Here is an 18,333-nt window from a genome sequence, read left to right on the forward strand (position 1 = left end):
CATGGTACTGGGTTTGGTTCTAAACGTGCGGCCCGGATGTCATGTATGTATATGGCACGAAGATCGACCATAACCCCAAACAACCTGCTTTCCGATACGCATATGCGGTGCAAAATATACCAAGCATCACCAAGCCTCTTGTTGTATTCCCACAAACATATGGAGTCTCCTGCTTCTTAGCTAGGCACCCCGCACGCTCGGGTAGCCAGTGGGTCTTTTTCGTCATACAAGTGGCTCATGTCAAGCGGATGGACATGCGCCATGGCGCCAGGACAGGGTAGAAACATGGCCGAGTGAAACTAGGCATTTGACGGAACCCACACGGAATATATATAAGACGCAAAAGGATTAAGTGGTAGATGGAATGTTCTCATAATGTTAACCCTTTGCAATTGGTGCTTAATGCTCATATATTCAGCTCGGTGATTTATCTCTACAGAATCCAGGCCTAAAGTCCAATAAACCTGGGCATTCTATCTGTCAACTGCCCCCTTCTCAATTCACTCGCTGTTCGGTCCTGGTGGGCACAGATTTTAAATGGTAATAGAATGCAATTTCAACGATCCGCCACTGTCTCTTGAGCATGAAACTACGCTGCCCATATATATAAACTGATCATGGGCCATTTTCCGCAGCAACTCTGAACTTCATGGCAGCAACACTACCAAAAGCAACTCCTGTGCTTGATAGATTCAGTGCGTGTCTTGTATGCCGGAAGCGCAAGCTGGTGAGCGAATGTTGCTATATTTAGTACAAGCTGATGAGTTCATTCAGTTATCAGCGATGCGACGGGGGTCAGCCTGAGTGTAAAAGATGTCGTGCGAGTGGTTATGCTTGTCAGTACCAGAACCCATTGTATAGAAGTAGGACGAGGGTGCTTCAAGTAGATATGGTTCGCATGGTTAATACTGGATGACTTACTCACACTCCACGTTAATAGGATCGAATCAAGGAAATTGAATCCAAGATCAGAGAAATTGAACTACGACGAGAACGATCAGTTATGTCGTCCCAACGTCCAAGCCCCTGTACTTCCAACGAATCACCCAACGCCGACATATCAACACTGGAGTCGGGCTCCCAGTCCCCCTCTCCGCCCTCTGCTCCTGATAGGTTTCCGCACACGGCCTCGAAATCTCCATCACAGCCAATGTTAAATACGCCCTGGTTCGACTCGGGCGTGCTGTCGTACAAGGGGAGTTTGAACTTGAATTTGCCTGTGGAAGTGTCCAACATCTTGTGCGTCATGTTTTGTTTGAAATCACCATCACGCCTAACTCAAACATGGGCTAGCTTGAATATGTTCATGCAACGAAGGTCGATTAGTGGATTCGAGCTCCATATAGACAGAGTAATTAGGAGCTTTCAGCCCAGGCGGTCTGATGCCCCAGTGCCCGCTCTATTATATACAATATTACTGCTTGTGAGCACGTTCTCCCTCTTAGTATAATTAGAACTTGCTAATAGACCATTTGGAGGGGTGTCATTTTATCCCGGATCCCGAGTTGAAGTTCTGGGAGAGCGTGCTCTTTGAGCGCGCAAAACTAGAGATCGATGCAAACATTACACGAGCTCATGCAAATGACAGCAAGGAATATAATCCTTTACATCATTTACAGTGAGTATCGTTAATATTGTGACCGATCTACCGCTCAAATCAAGTCTTTGTTTTGGTAGGGCGATGGTCATGCTCGGACAGTGGTTTTACCTAAAAAACCGGTTACTCGAGGGCCATGTATTTATTGTTCGTGCCACTCGGTTCGCGGCCGCACTGGGTCTACATGAACTGGATTCTTGTATTTATGGCCACTATGTAGCCCGAGTTATGGGTTCATCTAAGAGGAAGATGGGACGATGGAGTCCACGGGACTCGGTGGAGCTTGGCGAAGCCATCAATCTATGGTGGTAAGTTCAGTCTTGTGGGCCGTTGGTAGTTTATAATTGAGCCTACTAGGGCCTGTTTTGAACGAGATTATGGGGGAAGCCTCATAAATGGACTACCTCCGTCTATATCACTAAAAGATATTAAAACGGGTTGGCCTGTTGCACTCGCCGATTTTGAAGCTGTGGACGTAGGTACTCGTATGTATAGTCAAGGAGCGATGTTTTAATATCGGAGAGGCAGTCTGGATTATTCAACACTAACTATTCAGTCGCGTCTTTACTAGATATAAGGTACTATCACGCCATTGGTGACGTCTCTCAAGATAGCTCGAATTGCATTCTGGCCAAGTGCGTCACATTAGTCCATTGCGCTGGTATGCTGGACACTGAGCGGATCTCAGGTAGGTAATGTTACCTAATTCGCCATGAGCTTGCATTTAGTCGCCCATCAGGATCAGAGGTGACAGACGAATGGTGGGCACGATTCGAAGAGTGTGATCGCGCAATCGATATTTTCACAACATCGGTCCAAAGGGCATATGTTAATCGTGATATCCAGGAGGTCGCGATCATTGCATTGAGTCACAGTGAGGACAGCTCCATTTATGAGCGCTTACTTTCCTAACCGCATACAGCCGCAGTTGATTCCGCCACCATTCAGCTCCATGGTCCTTTAGCTGATTATAAGTTACAAATAGGCGCTCAAGGTGATCCTCGAGGCATCCGGCCAGACAACTCCTTGGGAGGGTACAGTTACACCCGATGCATCGAAGCATGTCGAAGCATAGCGCTGATAACCGCATACATTGAGAACATCGACATTAACCATATGCAGATGTTTTTCGGCGTCTCATTGTCGTGTGCTGCACAGGTTTTAGCCAAACAAATCCCTAGATTACGCGAAAGCGGCCACACGGCACAGGCACAGGAGATGGAGCGACAGATCTCCATAATAGCCAAAAGTATGGAAAAGTTATTTGCTATCTATCCTGTACTCGGTGAGCAGCTTGATGTCCGAACACTTGTGAGTATTCTCTTAACGATATCGAAAAGCTCTCCAAGCGGGAAACCTCTCATCTGTTATGTCGACATTATGTGCTCATGCAGCTAGCAGTGAAATAATTACTGTTGACACATAAGGTTTGAATGATGTGAAAACTAGTAATATTTAACTAGGGTTTACGGTACCATATCCATATCTATGTGTCTCTAATTTAAGACTGTTTATACATTAGCTAGAACTGATTGTATAATATAAAATCTAATTAAGAATAACTCGCTCCAAGACCCCAGGTGGCTTTCAAAGCTCGGCACTGGACCCGTAGTATTATTGGTTTAATCGCAATAGCTGCCAGTATCAGCGAAGAGCCGACTCCATCCAGTAAATAAACGAAATCAGGACTCGATTTGGAAGGGTATACCTCAGAGGATCCTCCAGCACCAAAGTTTTTATTGCGAGGACCCGATCGCTTCAGACATGATTTCATTCCCTTAGCACTAGGTTTCACTGTATCCATTGGTCAGAGAACGCATGCTTAATGTAGTGGAAATAACGGGGGGATATCAACCCAGAAAGTCTTATAGAATGTAATAACAATTGTTTGGTAGACATGTCATGTCGCTTAATCAATTTCAATCTTTGCGGAATCAACGCCATAAAAGCTCTTGTGTAGTGAGTCACAATAAAGAATTTCTGATAAGGTAGCATTTCTGTATATGGGTTGTCTGTAGTTATCACCAATTGTGAGTTTGGGGGCTGAATTTCCAATTGATTTGGCTGCTTGTATATAAGCTCATTGATGTTGGCTTTCGCATTTCTAGTATCTATACCTACTACCGTAGCAACCCTTCTGTTTCCCGAACTCTGACCGCAAGAATAGAGATTGGATATACAGCAATAACACTAGACCCCAAGGCTGCCAACCGATTCGTCCTCCTCAGTGGCTTTCCCACCTAAGAACTTCAACTTATATCTGATAGCTCAAAAACTATCTTCCCCTTCTTCTTGGTATGATTAGGCCAACTATCACCACTGGGACTTTATATCCTGTTCTCGCCAGGTATCAAGCATGCCTCTCGTGTAGAATACGTAAACAGGTAATCACAAAAGGGCCAAAAAGTTGGTTGCATCTAACAATAAACACAACTTGATATTCAGAAATGCGACGCAACTAAACCTGTATGTCAGGAGTGTCTGGCCGTTGGCTCGAGGTGTCAATACCAGAATGAGATGTACCAAACACGGACCGAAGCACTTCAAGTAAGTGGAGGTCTGTACCGGCACTGCAAGCCTGCTCTACTTATCAGATTTACATAGCACAAAATCAAGGAGCTTGAAGCTCAAATACAGGGACTCGAACACCAAAACCTTGATTTATCTTCACTCCAGAGAGCAGATGGGAATCCTCTGTACCCATCTCCTGGATTATCTTATAGGTCGTCTTGCTCGCCAGTGTCTCAGGTTCCTATAACACCTCCAGTAGTTACTGACTCTATTGAGGGCGCCATGTCATACTCAATCCGTGATTTGCCTTCCGTGTCCTCTATTTTGCCATCAGAGTCACAGCTAAGTCGTGATCAACCAAATTCGGAAGGGCCGGAACCATCGGCTGAGGTCGTGAGGCACCTGTAAGTTTGGATTACTCGGTACTTCCAATGACACTACCAAATTGACATGTTGCTACTTGTACCTCTAGGCTAGGTGTTTTTGCTGAGCGACGTGTTCAATGTTGTTTTGAACTCGACCTGGAGACAGTGTTGCGTGGTCTAGAACCTGGATCTGCTACACCTATTGTACCTGCACTATACTACGCGATGCTCCTTATTGTGAGTAGCTTATGTCCATACGTGGAGTGCACAAGACAACCTCCGTAGAAATATAGGCCTGTCACTTTACCCAAGATCCTGTCTTAAAAATATGGGAGACCGTCTTTGTCCAGCGTGTCAGATGGGAAATTGACAATAATATCACGCGGTCCCACAGAGGTAGGACACACAACTACAACTCTTTGCACCATTTAGTGTAAGTAGCATTCTCTGGCTGTTTTCATATTATAACAAAGTATTGAGCAGGGCAATGTTTCTGTTTGGCTTTTATTATTATTTTAAAGGTCGCCTGCTGGAGGGTCATGTCCACACCAGCCAGGCAACTCGGTTCGCAATGGCACTCGGCTTGCATCGGCTGCATTCGCGTGTCTTCCGGGAAAGTTCTAGACCAAGTAGAACCGCTAGTCGTTTACTTGTAGAGCCTTGGTATCCGATAGACCAGCATGAGCTTGCAGAAGCTATTAATGTATGGTGGTGAGTCAGACACATTAAAGTCTTCAAGTGTGTGAGTGACATGTGTTTCTCGGGTCGGAAGGAAGTGCTGCGGTGTAGATATGGCAGGGTCAGCGTTGAATGGGTTACCAGCCTCAATATCCCCAGAGGAAATCACGACGGTTTGGCCTCGTTTACTCTCGGAGTTTGAACTGGTTCGTTGTTTCAATATAAGCATAGACATTAACTAACGCACCTAGCTGGGCTAAACGTGATACCATCAGGGCCAAACTATTTCCGATGATCACTACTCAGTCGCGTCTCTTTTCGACCCCGAGTTTACTCATGTAGCCACGGATGTCTCTCAAGATAACGTCAGATGCTTGCTATCCAAGGCGTGCATCCTAATGATATCTTCTGCCAAACTAGAGACTGAGCGTCTATCTGGTGAGCGGGAAAGAACCGCTAGTTAATCATTTAACATCTGCTTGTAGGGTTTTATGATCCGGATGAGTGGTGGATGCGATTTGAACGAGTAGATCGGGCTGTAAATCGATTCATGGAAACAATGCCTCCCGTGTATGTGGGACGAAATAATGAGGAGCTTTCTTATCTGGTAATAGTTCACTGTAAGTTTACAGTATGTTTTGGTGGATGTAACATCAACCGGGTTAACGCCAATATAGCCGGCATCTATTGCGCGCAAATTCAACTTCACTCTGCCCTCGCCGAGTGTGAGATGAGACAGGCGGCCCAAGATGGTCAACTAAACGACTTCCTAGGAGGCGTGAGCTACATGAGGTGCACGGAAGCTTGCCGGGCGGCTGCTCTAGCGGCTGCTCTGGTCTTACACATGGACATGAGCAACATGCTGCTTTTTATTGGAATAGCATGGGTAAGCGTCTCGGATAAGCTGATTAAGGATATCCCTCGGTTGAGGAGGGCAGGGAAAATTACTCAGGGGCGCGAGAAGGAGCATCAACTAGCGATTATTGAGAAATGTATGCAGCGAAGTGCCGCAGCATACCCAGTATTTGGTGAGTAAAATACTATTCCAATCATACTCACGGATTGGGTCGATTCCAACACCTTTTAGGCCTCCAGTTGAAACAGATACGATTACTGAAGGAGCAGCAAATTTCTTGAATCATACCAAGCTCTCCCTCGGAGTGGATTGAGAAGGGCGGGAGACAAGCATCAGCCACAGGCACAAAGCTGCCACTCTGAGTTATTCTCAAAATTCTATTCGTACGATTACCTTAGCAGGTTCTTATTATCCATTACACCATACCTATCCGGACCTGTATCTATTATTTTAACCTTGTCTGCTATGAAATTTACGATTATGAATTTCTACTCAGCCTATTCGACAGCATGATCATATCGAGAGGCTGGTGCCCATTACAACCATTAATTAAGCCTCCAGAGTCTTGAAGTTCCGTCTGCTCTCATCGCTTCTACAAAGCCTGTTCGCAAACACAAGCTAAACTATGCAGCGTGTTGGGAGTAATATCCTTAATCCACATCGTACTTGTTTAGAAAGCCTTTCCCGACCCAATAGAATTCCATTTATCTCTCGTCTGTCGAAAGCAAGCTAACGACGGCGCAATTGCAGTTCACCTAGAATATCGCTTGAACGCATATATATTTCAGATCTTCATAGAAAGAAAAAACATCATGTGTGTATGCACTGTATTATTTACACAGTTGTAAGACTTGAGGACCTAGCCACGGGAGACCAAGGCACAGACTTTGGTTGAGTGGTCCTCAGGCGCGTTCGGCACGGGACTTTCGGTTATAATCGATTAACATAGCTATAAGCTGTCAAAGAGAATTCAATGGCTCAGTTATCGGTTATGGTATGCGGCGTAAGAGCAACGGTTCTATTCAACTTAGAATCAAAACTAGTGGCGCTCGTCTCATAAAGCGGCCTTTCATATATCACCACAACACATGCCTACCATTTGATCCAATGAAAATTCATTGAGGTTATACCTACTAAGTGTTTCCATCTGCGAGCTTGATCCTTCGTTGTACTTTCCAGACACCATTACACGGCGAACCCCAAAGTACGGAAAATCCGCATGACGTCCAGATTCTGCCAGACATCTGCACCTAAGATCTCAGAATCCGCATTTTTAGGGTCTACCGTGAGTTTTCCATCGTGGCCCTTTTATATATGTACTTAAGTATATTACACACAAAGTCTCCCCCAACGCTTTTATTGTTCAAGCCCTGATTTGTATCATCAAGCCTATGTGTCGAGTTTGACCTCCATTCCTAGGGGAGTACCGTGGTTATTGTATATGATATTTATTCCCATTTGGTAATCACCACACCCAGTTATTATCGGGTCAGCCATCGCCATTATATAACTATGCATTCCAACTCGTGCGCAAACTGTGCGGCCTGCAATATTCGAGCCTTTCTGTCTCAATAAATAGCATATATCTAATATATTGGCAACAGGATTTCTGCATGGTGTCTTGCAGCATATCGGAGATAGTCTGCTCATGCAACGCATAACACTTTGTGTTTAGAAATCAGGGAAACATATTATGTCCTTATATCACCAGTAAAACAGGGTTAGATTCGCATCTCGTTACTGGATGACCAGCCCAATATAACAGGAAAATGGTTAGCCATAGTTAGAAGCGGTAGCCCCCTGCAAGGTTCATAACATTATTAGGATCGTATTTCTTCTTGAGATCCCTCAAGCGGGGTAGATTGGCACCATAGATACTTAGGAATTAAAAGTTGAGTAAGTATTTAGAAAGTATAAAAGAGAACATAAACACTTACGAACTGAGGTCCTCATTCGCTGATGCGTAATTGCCGTACTTGATTTGCTTGTCTCCTGCGATGTCCTGGCCTTCAGCAATGGCCTGCTCTCGGATGACTCTGGTGCTTTCTTCAATCGCATCATGAAACCACTTGTCATCTAGATGGGACACCCATCCAAAGTATAGATTGAGAGGCATAAGGAAGTCATCGTGTGGGTAAGCCCCGCCCTTGCTTCGCGCGTTCATTGTTGGCAAGAACGGCTCGACATCGTAGGAAATGAACAGGTCGGTCTTGAATTTGAGGCTAGCTTCTTTTCCCCAGCACTGCAAGATAAAGTCTAGGTATTGGTCATCCCATCCAAGTTGTATGCTTACCTTGCTCTGGTTCAGGACCTGTTCTATGATAGGCTGCGAATAGTTCTTTAGCGATACAGTATTGAACGCTGCTCGGAGACCATATGTTGTATTTGCGGGGCTCGCTTGTACCAAGCTAGTGAACGACCGAGTCTTCACGTCTGAAGTGAAATGGGGTATGGACTGGAACCTTTCGAAGATTCCTGAGGGGGGCGTCGGACCATCGTAGAACATAAGCAATGAAACACCGGGCTTGACACGCATGTTTAGGTTAGACTTTGCTACAAGACTTATAGGCACCGCCTACCTGCTCCAATAGGAAGTTAAAGGTTGGGATTATCGCAGCCTTGGGATCTTTAACTTGCTGAGCGAACTCGGTCGACGCTTGAATAACTTTGTCAAGCTGATCGGATGTGAACGTGCTGAGTCCGCCCCAAACTTGGCCTTGGGGGAATGCGCGTAAAGTGAATTTTGTGACAATGCCAAAGTTATTAAATCCGCCCTGTTATCTACGGTAAGACTTGGGTGAATTGAGAGCCAAATAAATATATATACCTTTAGGCCGAAGAATAGGTCTGGGTTCTGTGTTTCGGTTACTGTTGTGATAGTACTGTTCGGCAGAACAAGTTCGAAAGCAGTTACGGTATCTATAGTCAAGCTGTTCGTATAGGCTAATTAGAGAAATAGATTTAGTTCTATGACCTAATACTGACCCGTATTGGTTACTGAGCCAACTATACCCTCCTCCCAGAGTGAATCCTCCTACACCAACTCCAGTTACTCTGCCGCCAACGACATTGACTCCATGAGGCTGAAGAGCAGCATATACATCATCCCAGACCTGTTAAATCATATAAATTAACCTCAGTAAATAGTCCTTCGAACTGAATGCTCATATCCTACCAGTCCAGATCCAAAATCAACAGTCCCCACTGAACCATCGGCTGCAGCCGGCGCCTGGTGGTAGGTGACTTCGCTGAGTTTGAAAAGTGCGATCTGAACACCTGGGGTCGATGAGAAGCCCGCGTTTGTGGCATGGCCCCCCGATCGAATCCCAAAAGGAGCAGAGTCATTCGCAACTATCCTGAGCTGGAAAGGGTTGTTTTCAACCATTGACAAGGGCGAAAGTGGGCTATCAAAACTCACGATGGTAGACACATCTTCAGCGTTCGCAGGCTCAACTACACACGCTGAGTCTTGGCTACTAGATGAGGCCCAATGACCATTCCCCTTGTGATAAAGGTGATGCCCTGTGTAGTGTGTACGATCAGCGATAAACTGTCGGTGGATTGATCGGCTGTTATCAAACATACCCCAGTAATAAACTCCGGCGTCCTTCGAGATGGAGTTGGCAATGGTCTCACACGTCTCCGTGTAGTTCGAAATTAAACCAAGAACGGTGGAGGCTCCTAAGGTAGAGGAAAGGAGGGCAATGCGGAAAGGTGTTCTCATTGTAGCTCCAGAGTTTACTAAAACGAATAGAAAGATAAGCCACAGAGGTCAAGATGAGGGGATAGAAATGTTCAATACACCTTATATATACCTATGTGGCATTCATCAGTCAAAACCCAGTTGTTGAAACAAGTCGGAATCATCCAAACAAAAGCCTCCGGCAGTTATTCCAGCTAGACTCAGCTCGCCTTGGAAGTCATGCTAGGCTGTTGGGTGTCGATGAGAATTCGCAAGATCATTCAAATTGCATGCGCCTATTTCAGCAAATTCATTCCCCCGGCTTTGGGCCTGAGCGAAAGTTAATGCTGTATCAAATCCTACAATCCCCATGAATAGATATGCCCAGCATGATCCACCAGAGCCGAGTACCCGTGTTCCCATAGACATTTACCATTATCTTATTTTGAGTGGACGTCACGAAGTGGCACAATATCAATCTTTAACAGGTGCTGTAACGGTACTCTGTAAACCAACCATTGTCTGACAGGGAACCACCATGCTGACAGCTGTTACGTCATTCAGATAAACCAATCAAGCTAGACGGCTAGAATTCCCTTACTGTAAACCATGGCATGTTACAGGTCAGTGCCGGGTCAGTGCCGGCCCCGAGGTCACGGACCCAGTATCAAGCGAGAAAGATATCAGGATCAGATCAATCAAGTTTTCATTGAAGTGATCGCGAATCTGTATATTGAGGGCTCAGAGATAGACTCCGATAGTTTATTTCCTGAATGGCATTGAAGTTATTGGGGGGGGGGGTACATTGTTTCCGCCGGACCACACAGAACGCCCATTAATGCAACGGGAGATCCAGCACACTTCCGCTCATTTCGAGAAACCCTATGTAGACATATGGGAATAACCCAGTTAGCCAGGTCTCCAGCCATTTTCGTGGATTCACCAAGCGTTCGGATAATGCTCCGAAGAATTCAAATTCTGTTGCGCGTGCCGCCAAGTAATATGATTATTTGGCTCAAGAGCTCAACCATTCCGTTCAGTGTGGGATATCAAGGCTACACAAGCATCATGATTTCCACCATGATTTCGGGACGCATGCAGAGCACAAGCCCAGGCATTTGGAACATGGGTAATATTTCGGAGCGTACAAGTGGTTCGGTAAGTTTTGTAGAACCAATCTATCCCTGTACCACCCGAAAGAAAACGCCCATAAGACGAAGAGTGACGCAAACTGGCCGCCGGGCCCCGGTCACGTGATTATTTTAATCGACCCTTAGGTGTCGTCAAGCTTAGCGAATTCCTATGTTTGATTGATAGGAGTATCCGTTAAATGAATTAAGCGATCAAGCATCCAAGCCACATCATCTCGTAACACTGGCTACTCTTCCTCCTCTAGGCACGCAATTTCAGTGTTAAACAAGCATATTTCATATTATAGTACAGAGCAGTCATGGAACTTAGTTCGCTACCAACTTCTAGGTTAGTATTTCTGTTTAACCGTAAAATACAAGTGCGTAGATCTCAATTGACTGCCGATCAGGTGCATCTGAAGGGACAGTTGAACTTTCAGGGAGGTTAGTCCCATTATGTTGTCTCGTAAGATATAGTGACTTACTCATCAATGGCTGTATGCGGAGCAAACGCAGCTGTGGCCTGATCCTGTAATGAATCGAAACTGAATCAAGTATAAGTTTGGGAACTTCTCATGGAATCGCTTCAAGTTTACAATTCACCATTTGAACAACACAAACTCCTCTGGGGTCATACCTGCCAAATATTTCCACTTATGCTCCGAACTATACTTGAAAGCTAGCGCCTCATCGTCTCGATTCAGATATTTGATAGTGAATGGCGCATGATCCTCTGGACGGACGGTCCGAAAGTCGCATAGTGCAAGTGGGTGCTGCCATGCCGGATTTACAATAGGCCGCCAGAGGTTAAGGATTTGGAACCTATTGGGGTGGTGTCAAGCTTGTGCTCAGAAGATGCCTCTTGACCTCGAATGTTCTGGGCCTGGATAGTATATGAAATGGGTTCCCAGTTCTACCAATTAGATTAGTTGAGGGTGTGTTTCACCGGGCGGACGACTTGTATAGCATACCCGCCTATGAGTACCAACAGGAGCGACATTAGCTGCTGCCCGTAAGTACGGTTTGGAGCCGTCCGCGGGAGGATTGAAATATTTGACACTAGTTTCCACTAAAGTCATCAGTAATGATTTCCTATTGGTACAGCGAGGGGTAGATAATTGGTGAATCGTCCAGTATTCAAACAATGTATTATATGTGCTCCATCAGACTCCTTGTAGTAGGTATTTATACCACCTCTGAAGGGAATACTCCTGTGCTATTAAGGTGGAGGTCATGTACGACGCCGTCTCACCAGCGGCCTTGGTTACAGTGACTGGTCCCTAATCTCTTAGTCCATTATAAAGCAGCATAAAAAAGGTCGCGTGTCTGCCCGAACAATCAATCAAAAGTGGAGTGCAAATACAACACGTCAGCTCATCGGCTGGGAATATATGCCGGGGCGACTTGAAGCATAGGTTGTAGGTCGATGCCAACGATCGGTCATGCCGGCAATGTGGAGTGAACTGCTACGGAGATAAGCATTATTAATGTACCATGTGTTGCCAATCATGACCATGGTTGAACTGATGTGACAGTGCTTTTGCCGGCTCAAATTCATTAAATCCAATCAAATTAGGATTATCAGGAATGTACCGATACAAGCGATCGTTTCGGTTGAGGGTATTCGGGGAATGTGTGATATCTCATTGTGGCACTAGATACGGTAAGTAAATGGGAATTTTGAAAATGTGTTTTCCGCTTAAATCCATGTATTATGTTGCAGATCTTCAAACCAGGTAAAACGCCGTCAATCAGAACCGTTTGATAGCATGGAGAGCAAATTAACCGGAGTTTGCATCAGACATCCCGCGCATTGCTCGTGGACTGTCCAATATTCCGGCGCCAAGTGATTCATTGCATATTTATCGTACAAGACAAAGCAAAAGTTTTACATTATGAAAAATACATATCGTTCCGACCTGGCGCTCCGGGTTTAGTCATAGAAAACAAGTGCACGGAGCTCAATGGACTGGCGATCAGGTGCATTCGAAGGTGTAGTGGGACTAGAGAATGATTGATTAGTCTTCGTGAATTGAACTATACAGAACTACTCACTCTTCAATAGCTGTATGCGGAGTGAATGTAGCAATGCCATTGTCCTGCACCGAATCGAAGCTATAAACCAACGTTAACACTACTTTCAACTCATATGGTGGTACCCCGACTCACCACTTGATCAAAACAAATTCATCCGGAGTCATACCCGCCAAGTATTTCCACTTGTGTTCTGGGTTATACTTCACAGCCAATGTCTCGCCATCTCGATCCAGATACTTGAGCGTAGAAGGCACAAAGTCCCCATTCTGGACAGACCGGAAATCACATAGCGCAAGGGGAAGCTGCCATGCAGCATTGCTGATCGGCCGCCAGAGGTTAATAATCTGGAACCGCTTCGAGAGGAGGCCCGGGACGTCTGATTCAGGGAGATGTAGATGAACACGACGTTTAGCGGATTCGTTGGTCTAGATGAACGGTAAATGGGTGTATGCGCGGGAAGGGAAATTGAACATACCTGATCGACATGAGCCAACTTGACGGGCGACCTGTTCTCGGGTGTTTCAGGTGTCCCAGCAGGACGAGGTTTCCTCAATGCTGGTTCCTCGTTATCAGTTCCCGCTCATGTCCACCAAGGGCAATCCCCCCAAAAAACTCACTATGGTCGAAAATGACAACCCTTGAAGCTCCGGTAATGTTCTTGATGTTCTCAATCGATTCGGCATAGTACTTTGCTTTAATATCTTCATCATCGTTGAAATCGACATTGGCCTTGTTTGGGATGCGGTGGAACTCGAATCCGGTCGTGTCGAGTTTGTACTCGGGACCAGTCTCCTGGCCGCGGATGTTTTGAACCCGAACATCGTGCTCGAGGGGTTCCCAGTTCTGGTTGAGTTTGTCAGATTTTTTTTTGAAGGGGTCCAGGCTGTGAGAGTGAGCGCAAGAACGTACCCGCATGGGACCTCCACCTGGATAGCCCTCTGTTATCCACTGGTACGGTTTAGATCCGTCCGCAGGGGGGTTGAAGTAATTGATACGAGTCTCTACCAAAGCCATTGAGAATAATCGTCGAGTGATATATCTAAGTGCCAAAGTCAGGTTTTTGTAAATACCCAAGTCGAGTGATGTCTGTTACGTTCGGTCCCCCATGCATTTATATACTCCCTTGTCCGTACCTCCCCGCTGACAGAGCAATTGCACGGTCGGACGGATGATTAGTCAAAAGTGGAGGCCGAAGCGTCGATCACGCAAGCTCGCGTCATCGTATCGGTCAGAAAAGTGGACCGAAATGTCCAAGGAACATAAATTACATCTTACTGGAACTTACAAACGTCCGCGCCGTACGTCGGGCTCGGGTATCCTCAACCTCCAAGTCGGCCAGTTATGGACACGGATCTTGCTAATCCGTTACTGCAACATGAGAAAATAACAAAGTCCATCTAAAAATAATATATATAGCTAAAACAAAACAAAACAAACAAAACAAAACAAAGAGCATACGTACAACCAACAAAAAGGGAAAAAAAAATAGAACAAATAGTCAAAAAAGCACGGTGTTGAGTTGTTACAGAGTTTGCATGTATGCATAGATAAAAACCCCAAAAAGGAAAGTGTGTTCAACTAGATCGTTACCAAAATGTACGTATTAGATTTGGTCGACGGCATATATAGGCCGGGAGTCAAAGAGTGGCATGTCATACGTCCCAAAATCTCTCATGAGCAGCGTCATGTGTGCGTCCGTCCGTCCGTCCGTCCGTGGGGGTGTGTCTGTCCCGCGGCGCATTATACTTTTACAAGCTATGACGCAGCCACGGTGTTCGTCGATGCGACTTCTCGCTACATACTAGCAAGCGGCATCAAATAACTAGCCAACGCCCACCCTTCCTCACCCCTCTCGCTCCTAGCAGCCAACATACAATCCGGCGCATCATCGTACGGGATCGGCAGATCCTTGTGCTCCTTTGGGTGGCCCGCCTCGAGCAAAATCTCCAACGTATCCCCAATCTCGAGTTTCAAAAACGGAAGACCGAGGTGCGTGGCGCTCGTCGCCGGGTCGAACGGATGGATCGCCGCGGCAGCGTAGAGGACCGGGTGGTGCGAGCTTCTCGGGGACGGCGACGGGTTCGAGGACGGCGGTCGGGTCGAGTTGGGGTTCGAGGACGAGGGTGGTGGGGAGTATGGGAAGGGTGTGGTTGCGTATCCTGATCCTGATCCTGGTTGCGGTGTCGACGAGGCGTAGCTCGCGGGTGTCCCGCCGAATAGGGTATCTGTGACTCGGCGGAGGTTGCTCCCTCCTCTTTGGCCCTTTTTCGCTTTCCCTCTTTCCCCTCCTGCTCCTCCTGCCCCTGCTCCCCCTTTGCCTATCCCTCCAGGAAACTCGGCACTCCGGGCAGAATAGTCACTCGACACGGCGCGCGAATGGCCCTTTCCATTCGAGTTTCCGTTCCCATCAAACGACATGGCAGAGGGCGGAATATAATCCCAGCTCGCCGAGTCCGACGTGGGAGTACTCACGTCCGGCCTCACTCGCTCCCGCTCCCGCTCCCTCTCCCGTTCTCGTTCTCGTTCCCGGTAAACCCGCTTGTTGGTTGGGCCAGAGGATACAATCGCCATCGATGCCATCTGCCGCGCAGTCGACTCCCACCGGCTCCACCATATCCGCACCGTCTCGACCGCCGAGTTTTCAGTATCCCCCTCGACGTCGAGCGCGATCCAAAACTCGCGCCAGCGACGCTCGGACTCTTGAAAGTACCGCGCCTGCCATCCCGAGAGTCTCAAAACAATAATCCCGAGCGCGCGCTCGAACATATCAATGTACCTCGGGAGCTCCTCCCTGAGCTGGGCCGAGAGCGCGAGATACGACTGCGAGGCCTCGAGCAGCCCCGACGGACGAGACTTGGAGTACGGCGCGTTGATGAGGTTGTAGTGCGCCCCCGCGAGGGTGTGCGCATGCGCGCAGAGCAGTAGCGGCTCTTTGCTCGTTTTCCCGAGTCGGTGGAGTTGCGGCACGAGTTCCTCGCTCACGACCGCCGCCAGCTCGCGGCTCAAATCGTCCAGCCCCTGCGCGACGCCCGAAAAGGCGCGCACGGCCTCGGATCCGCCCTGTGGGTCCCCGCCAAGCAGGACGTCCAGGTCGACGACGCGCTGGAACGAGCGGGACCAGACGAACAGGCTTCGTGTGTTACTCGTGAGCGCGTCGGCCCATACGACGACGCGCTCGGCCATCCGACTCGCCGTGTCTGCGCACTCCTTGACCCGTTTCTCGAGCGCGACCAGGTCCTCTTGCGTTTCGTTGCCGTTGGCGGACGTGCTCGGCCGCGGGCGGAACATGCTTCGAGTCTTGGAGCCGTGTCCAGGGGGGGACTTGCCCGACTCGAGCACGCCCTTGACGACTTCCCAGCGACGTTTTCCTTCATTGACTTGTCGTGCGACTTGTTCGGTTTTTTCTTTGGCTAGGGCGAGTGTGGCGCGGTCTGGGTGGTTTAGCGAGGGAAGGGTATTTTCGAGGATGGTTTGGAGGATGAGGGGGTATTTGAGTAGTCGTTGGAGGGGTTTGATGATTAGACTGGAAATCGCATGAGTGAATGAATTCAAAGAATGGGTACAAGTACAGACCTGGGTATATCCCATGCATGCGTTATACTGGTCGTCATTGCCTTGGTGGTTGTGAGGTACTGAGCCATGGCGGGAGTGGGGTTGGTGGAAAGCTGAGCGTATCGGGCGACAGCTGCAGGGTGTCGAGTGATATACGCCAAGTACATTGGGGTCATCCTCGGGGCCTGCAAACAATCATGAGCTTCAGCTTGGACTAAAATGGACCATCAGAGACGCACCAACTCGCAAAAGAGCTCGCCTACTCGGTCGTCGCCCGTACCGCCTGGGACAACGCTGCCCAAGGCAAGCTCCAAGCGCTCGGATAGTTCGTCGGCAAAGGAAGCGAGCTCTTCGATGTTTCCGAATACAATCTTGACATCTTGGGCGCTCATCGGAGGGTCTTTGTGCATTGGAAACATCAAACTTCCGACACTCGGCGGGAGGGGGAACGTGGTTGGTTTTCCTTGCGCGAGGGGGAGGAAAATGTCGCGTATGAGGGCGAGGTCGGATGCATAGGCGCGTTCAGAGGATAAAAGTTCGAGGAGGGCGTGCGTGCGTTTGGAGGGTTTTTGTTCAGGTATAGACTCGGGGCGTTTATTAGAGTAGGCGTGTTCGGGGGATTCGACAAGAAGGGAGAGCTGAGAGGTACTGGTTCGCGTCGAGGGGGACCCGACCGATTCCTGAGCAGGCGAGGGAGTGCCAGTGCTTGGCAGTGGAAGTTGAATAACCATCCTGGAACTGGTGCTCGTGCCTGTGACATGTAAACACCTAAATGAATGGGAATGGAAATAAACTCACTCGGACGGCTGAGGCTGAGGCTGGTGCCGGGACGACTGGAGCGTGGTGGGACAGAAGGTCAGCTGTGTTGTTAGTGTGAGATGCGGCGGTCTCAAACCCTGAGCTTTCGCTGTCGGCCGGACTGGACCCTGACACCCCTAGTAGGCTGAGCGTCGTACGAGGCAAATTCGGGGCCAAGGGTAAACTCGGATTGCATGCGTACATGTAGTTTGGGGGGAGGAGTCGGGGGAAGGTCTCTGATCCCAATAGCCGAGTCTCGAATGGGCGGGAGTGTGCTCGAGGCTGTGGTGCCGCGACGTGATATCTGGGGGACACTGTCTACAGACCGTCTGCCGGGGGTAATAGTAGGAATGTCTGCGCCGTCTTCGTACTTCATGGGACTGCTGACGCTTGCGCTCCGTGTGCGAGTCGAGGGCATGCGCAGATGACCGAGTCGCATGCTCGCACTTCGCCGCACCCGGTGCTCGGCCTCTTGCTCGCTGGGAAATGCGGCATTGACGGGAGAGTATACACTTGGACTCGGAAGGTCGGCTGCAATCTCGGGCTCCTCCTCGTTTGTGGGCAGACCAAGACCGAGGGTAGAGCCGGATCGAGAGGCCTTGCTGGTTGGCTGGCCATACGAGTCGAGCAGGGATGAAAAGGAAGCAACAGAGCGTGGTGTGCCTCGTAGCGGAGACCTGGCAGGAACACTGGGGGCAACAAGCGATGTGGAAGAGCTGCTGTCGATGATGCTCGGGACTTCGAGTTTGGTCGTCTCTGGGGGCTTCGGGGAGCGGGAGCGCGGGAGATGGAAGATAGGCTGGGCAAGCATCTTGCCAAAGCGGCTCTGGGTGGGACTGGGCGATCGGAGATTACTCGTCGATGCACTCGCGCTTACTCCGGCCGTATGAGGCGTAGGAACAAGCAGATTAGACGAAGAGGCCGAGGGTGTCGGATGTCGTCTGAATCGCGATTTCGAAGGCTGTGCAGGTGTCGGTGTCGGAGTAGGCGACTTGGATCGTATGGGTTTGGCGGGCGGAGTGGGTGACTTGGCGCGTGCCGGAGAAATAGACGACAGGAAACTATGGAGCGGATCCATAATAATTTATATCTCTCTAGTGTACGTGGCGCATCGATCCCTATTTCCC

The 18,333-nt window shown here is 48.4% G+C and overlaps 6 protein-coding genes across 6 annotated transcripts; 2 read left to right on the forward strand and 4 right to left on the reverse strand.

Moving 5' to 3' along the window:
* Nucleotides 1-708: 708 nt before the first annotated feature.
* On the forward strand, nucleotides 709-5,097 carry RhiXN_07440 (Fungal specific transcription factor domain; the record flags this gene model as incomplete). The annotated part of the gene is made up of 15 exons (XM_043327256.1): nucleotides 709-727; nucleotides 775-836; nucleotides 941-1,239; nucleotides 1,294-1,423; nucleotides 1,479-1,618; nucleotides 1,678-1,905; nucleotides 1,955-2,072; nucleotides 2,126-2,285; nucleotides 2,337-2,471; nucleotides 2,520-2,908; nucleotides 4,073-4,144; nucleotides 4,202-4,512; nucleotides 4,581-4,710; nucleotides 4,767-4,906; nucleotides 4,995-5,097. The coding sequence occupies 15 exons, from the start codon at nucleotides 709-711 to the stop codon at nucleotides 5,095-5,097; spliced, it is 2,436 nt and encodes an 811-aa protein (XP_043185728.1).
* Nucleotides 5,098-5,264: 167 nt separating this feature from the next.
* RhiXN_07441 (uncharacterized protein) lies at nucleotides 5,265-6,320 on the forward strand (the record flags this gene model as incomplete). Its single annotated transcript, XM_043327257.1, has 5 exons — nucleotides 5,265-5,357; nucleotides 5,427-5,589; nucleotides 5,637-5,771; nucleotides 5,829-6,179; nucleotides 6,247-6,320. 5 exons carry the CDS (start codon nucleotides 5,265-5,267, stop codon nucleotides 6,318-6,320), a joined length of 816 nt encoding a protein of 271 aa, XP_043185729.1.
* Nucleotides 6,321-7,790: 1,470 nt separating this feature from the next.
* Nucleotides 7,791-9,731, reverse strand: RhiXN_07442 (FAD-binding domain protein; the record flags this gene model as incomplete). Its single annotated transcript, XM_043327258.1, has 9 exons — nucleotides 7,791-7,884; nucleotides 7,945-8,249; nucleotides 8,301-8,531; nucleotides 8,587-8,781; nucleotides 8,835-8,937; nucleotides 8,993-9,120; nucleotides 9,183-9,368; nucleotides 9,426-9,529; nucleotides 9,593-9,731. The coding sequence occupies 9 exons, from the start codon at nucleotides 9,729-9,731 to the stop codon at nucleotides 7,791-7,793; spliced, it is 1,485 nt and encodes a 494-aa protein (XP_043185730.1).
* Nucleotides 9,732-11,182: 1,451 nt separating this feature from the next.
* Nucleotides 11,183-11,898, reverse strand: RhiXN_07443 (uncharacterized protein; the record flags this gene model as incomplete). The annotated part of the gene is made up of 5 exons (XM_043327259.1): nucleotides 11,183-11,252; nucleotides 11,305-11,364; nucleotides 11,423-11,552; nucleotides 11,642-11,732; nucleotides 11,791-11,898. 5 exons carry the CDS (start codon nucleotides 11,896-11,898, stop codon nucleotides 11,183-11,185), a joined length of 459 nt encoding a protein of 152 aa, XP_043185731.1.
* Nucleotides 11,899-12,752: 854 nt separating this feature from the next.
* RhiXN_07444 (uncharacterized protein) lies at nucleotides 12,753-13,870 on the reverse strand (the record flags this gene model as incomplete). The annotated part of the gene is made up of 6 exons (XM_043327260.1): nucleotides 12,753-12,822; nucleotides 12,875-12,934; nucleotides 12,989-13,281; nucleotides 13,332-13,411; nucleotides 13,474-13,699; nucleotides 13,766-13,870. The coding sequence occupies 6 exons, from the start codon at nucleotides 13,868-13,870 to the stop codon at nucleotides 12,753-12,755; spliced, it is 834 nt and encodes a 277-aa protein (XP_043185732.1).
* Nucleotides 13,871-14,650: 780 nt separating this feature from the next.
* Nucleotides 14,651-18,284, reverse strand: RhiXN_07445 (guanine exchange factor for Rac 30; the record flags this gene model as incomplete). The annotated part of the gene is made up of 5 exons (XM_043327261.1): nucleotides 14,651-16,379; nucleotides 16,430-16,593; nucleotides 16,648-17,140; nucleotides 17,207-17,241; nucleotides 17,304-18,284. The coding sequence occupies 5 exons, from the start codon at nucleotides 18,282-18,284 to the stop codon at nucleotides 14,651-14,653; spliced, it is 3,402 nt and encodes a 1,133-aa protein (XP_043185733.1).
* Between the last annotated feature and the right edge of the window lie 49 nt (nucleotides 18,285-18,333).

The sequence above is a fragment of the Rhizoctonia solani genome, chromosome 13 (assembly GCF_016906535.1).
Source record: "Rhizoctonia solani chromosome 13, complete sequence".
Lineage (NCBI taxonomy): Eukaryota > Fungi > Basidiomycota > Agaricomycetes > Cantharellales > Ceratobasidiaceae > Rhizoctonia > Rhizoctonia solani.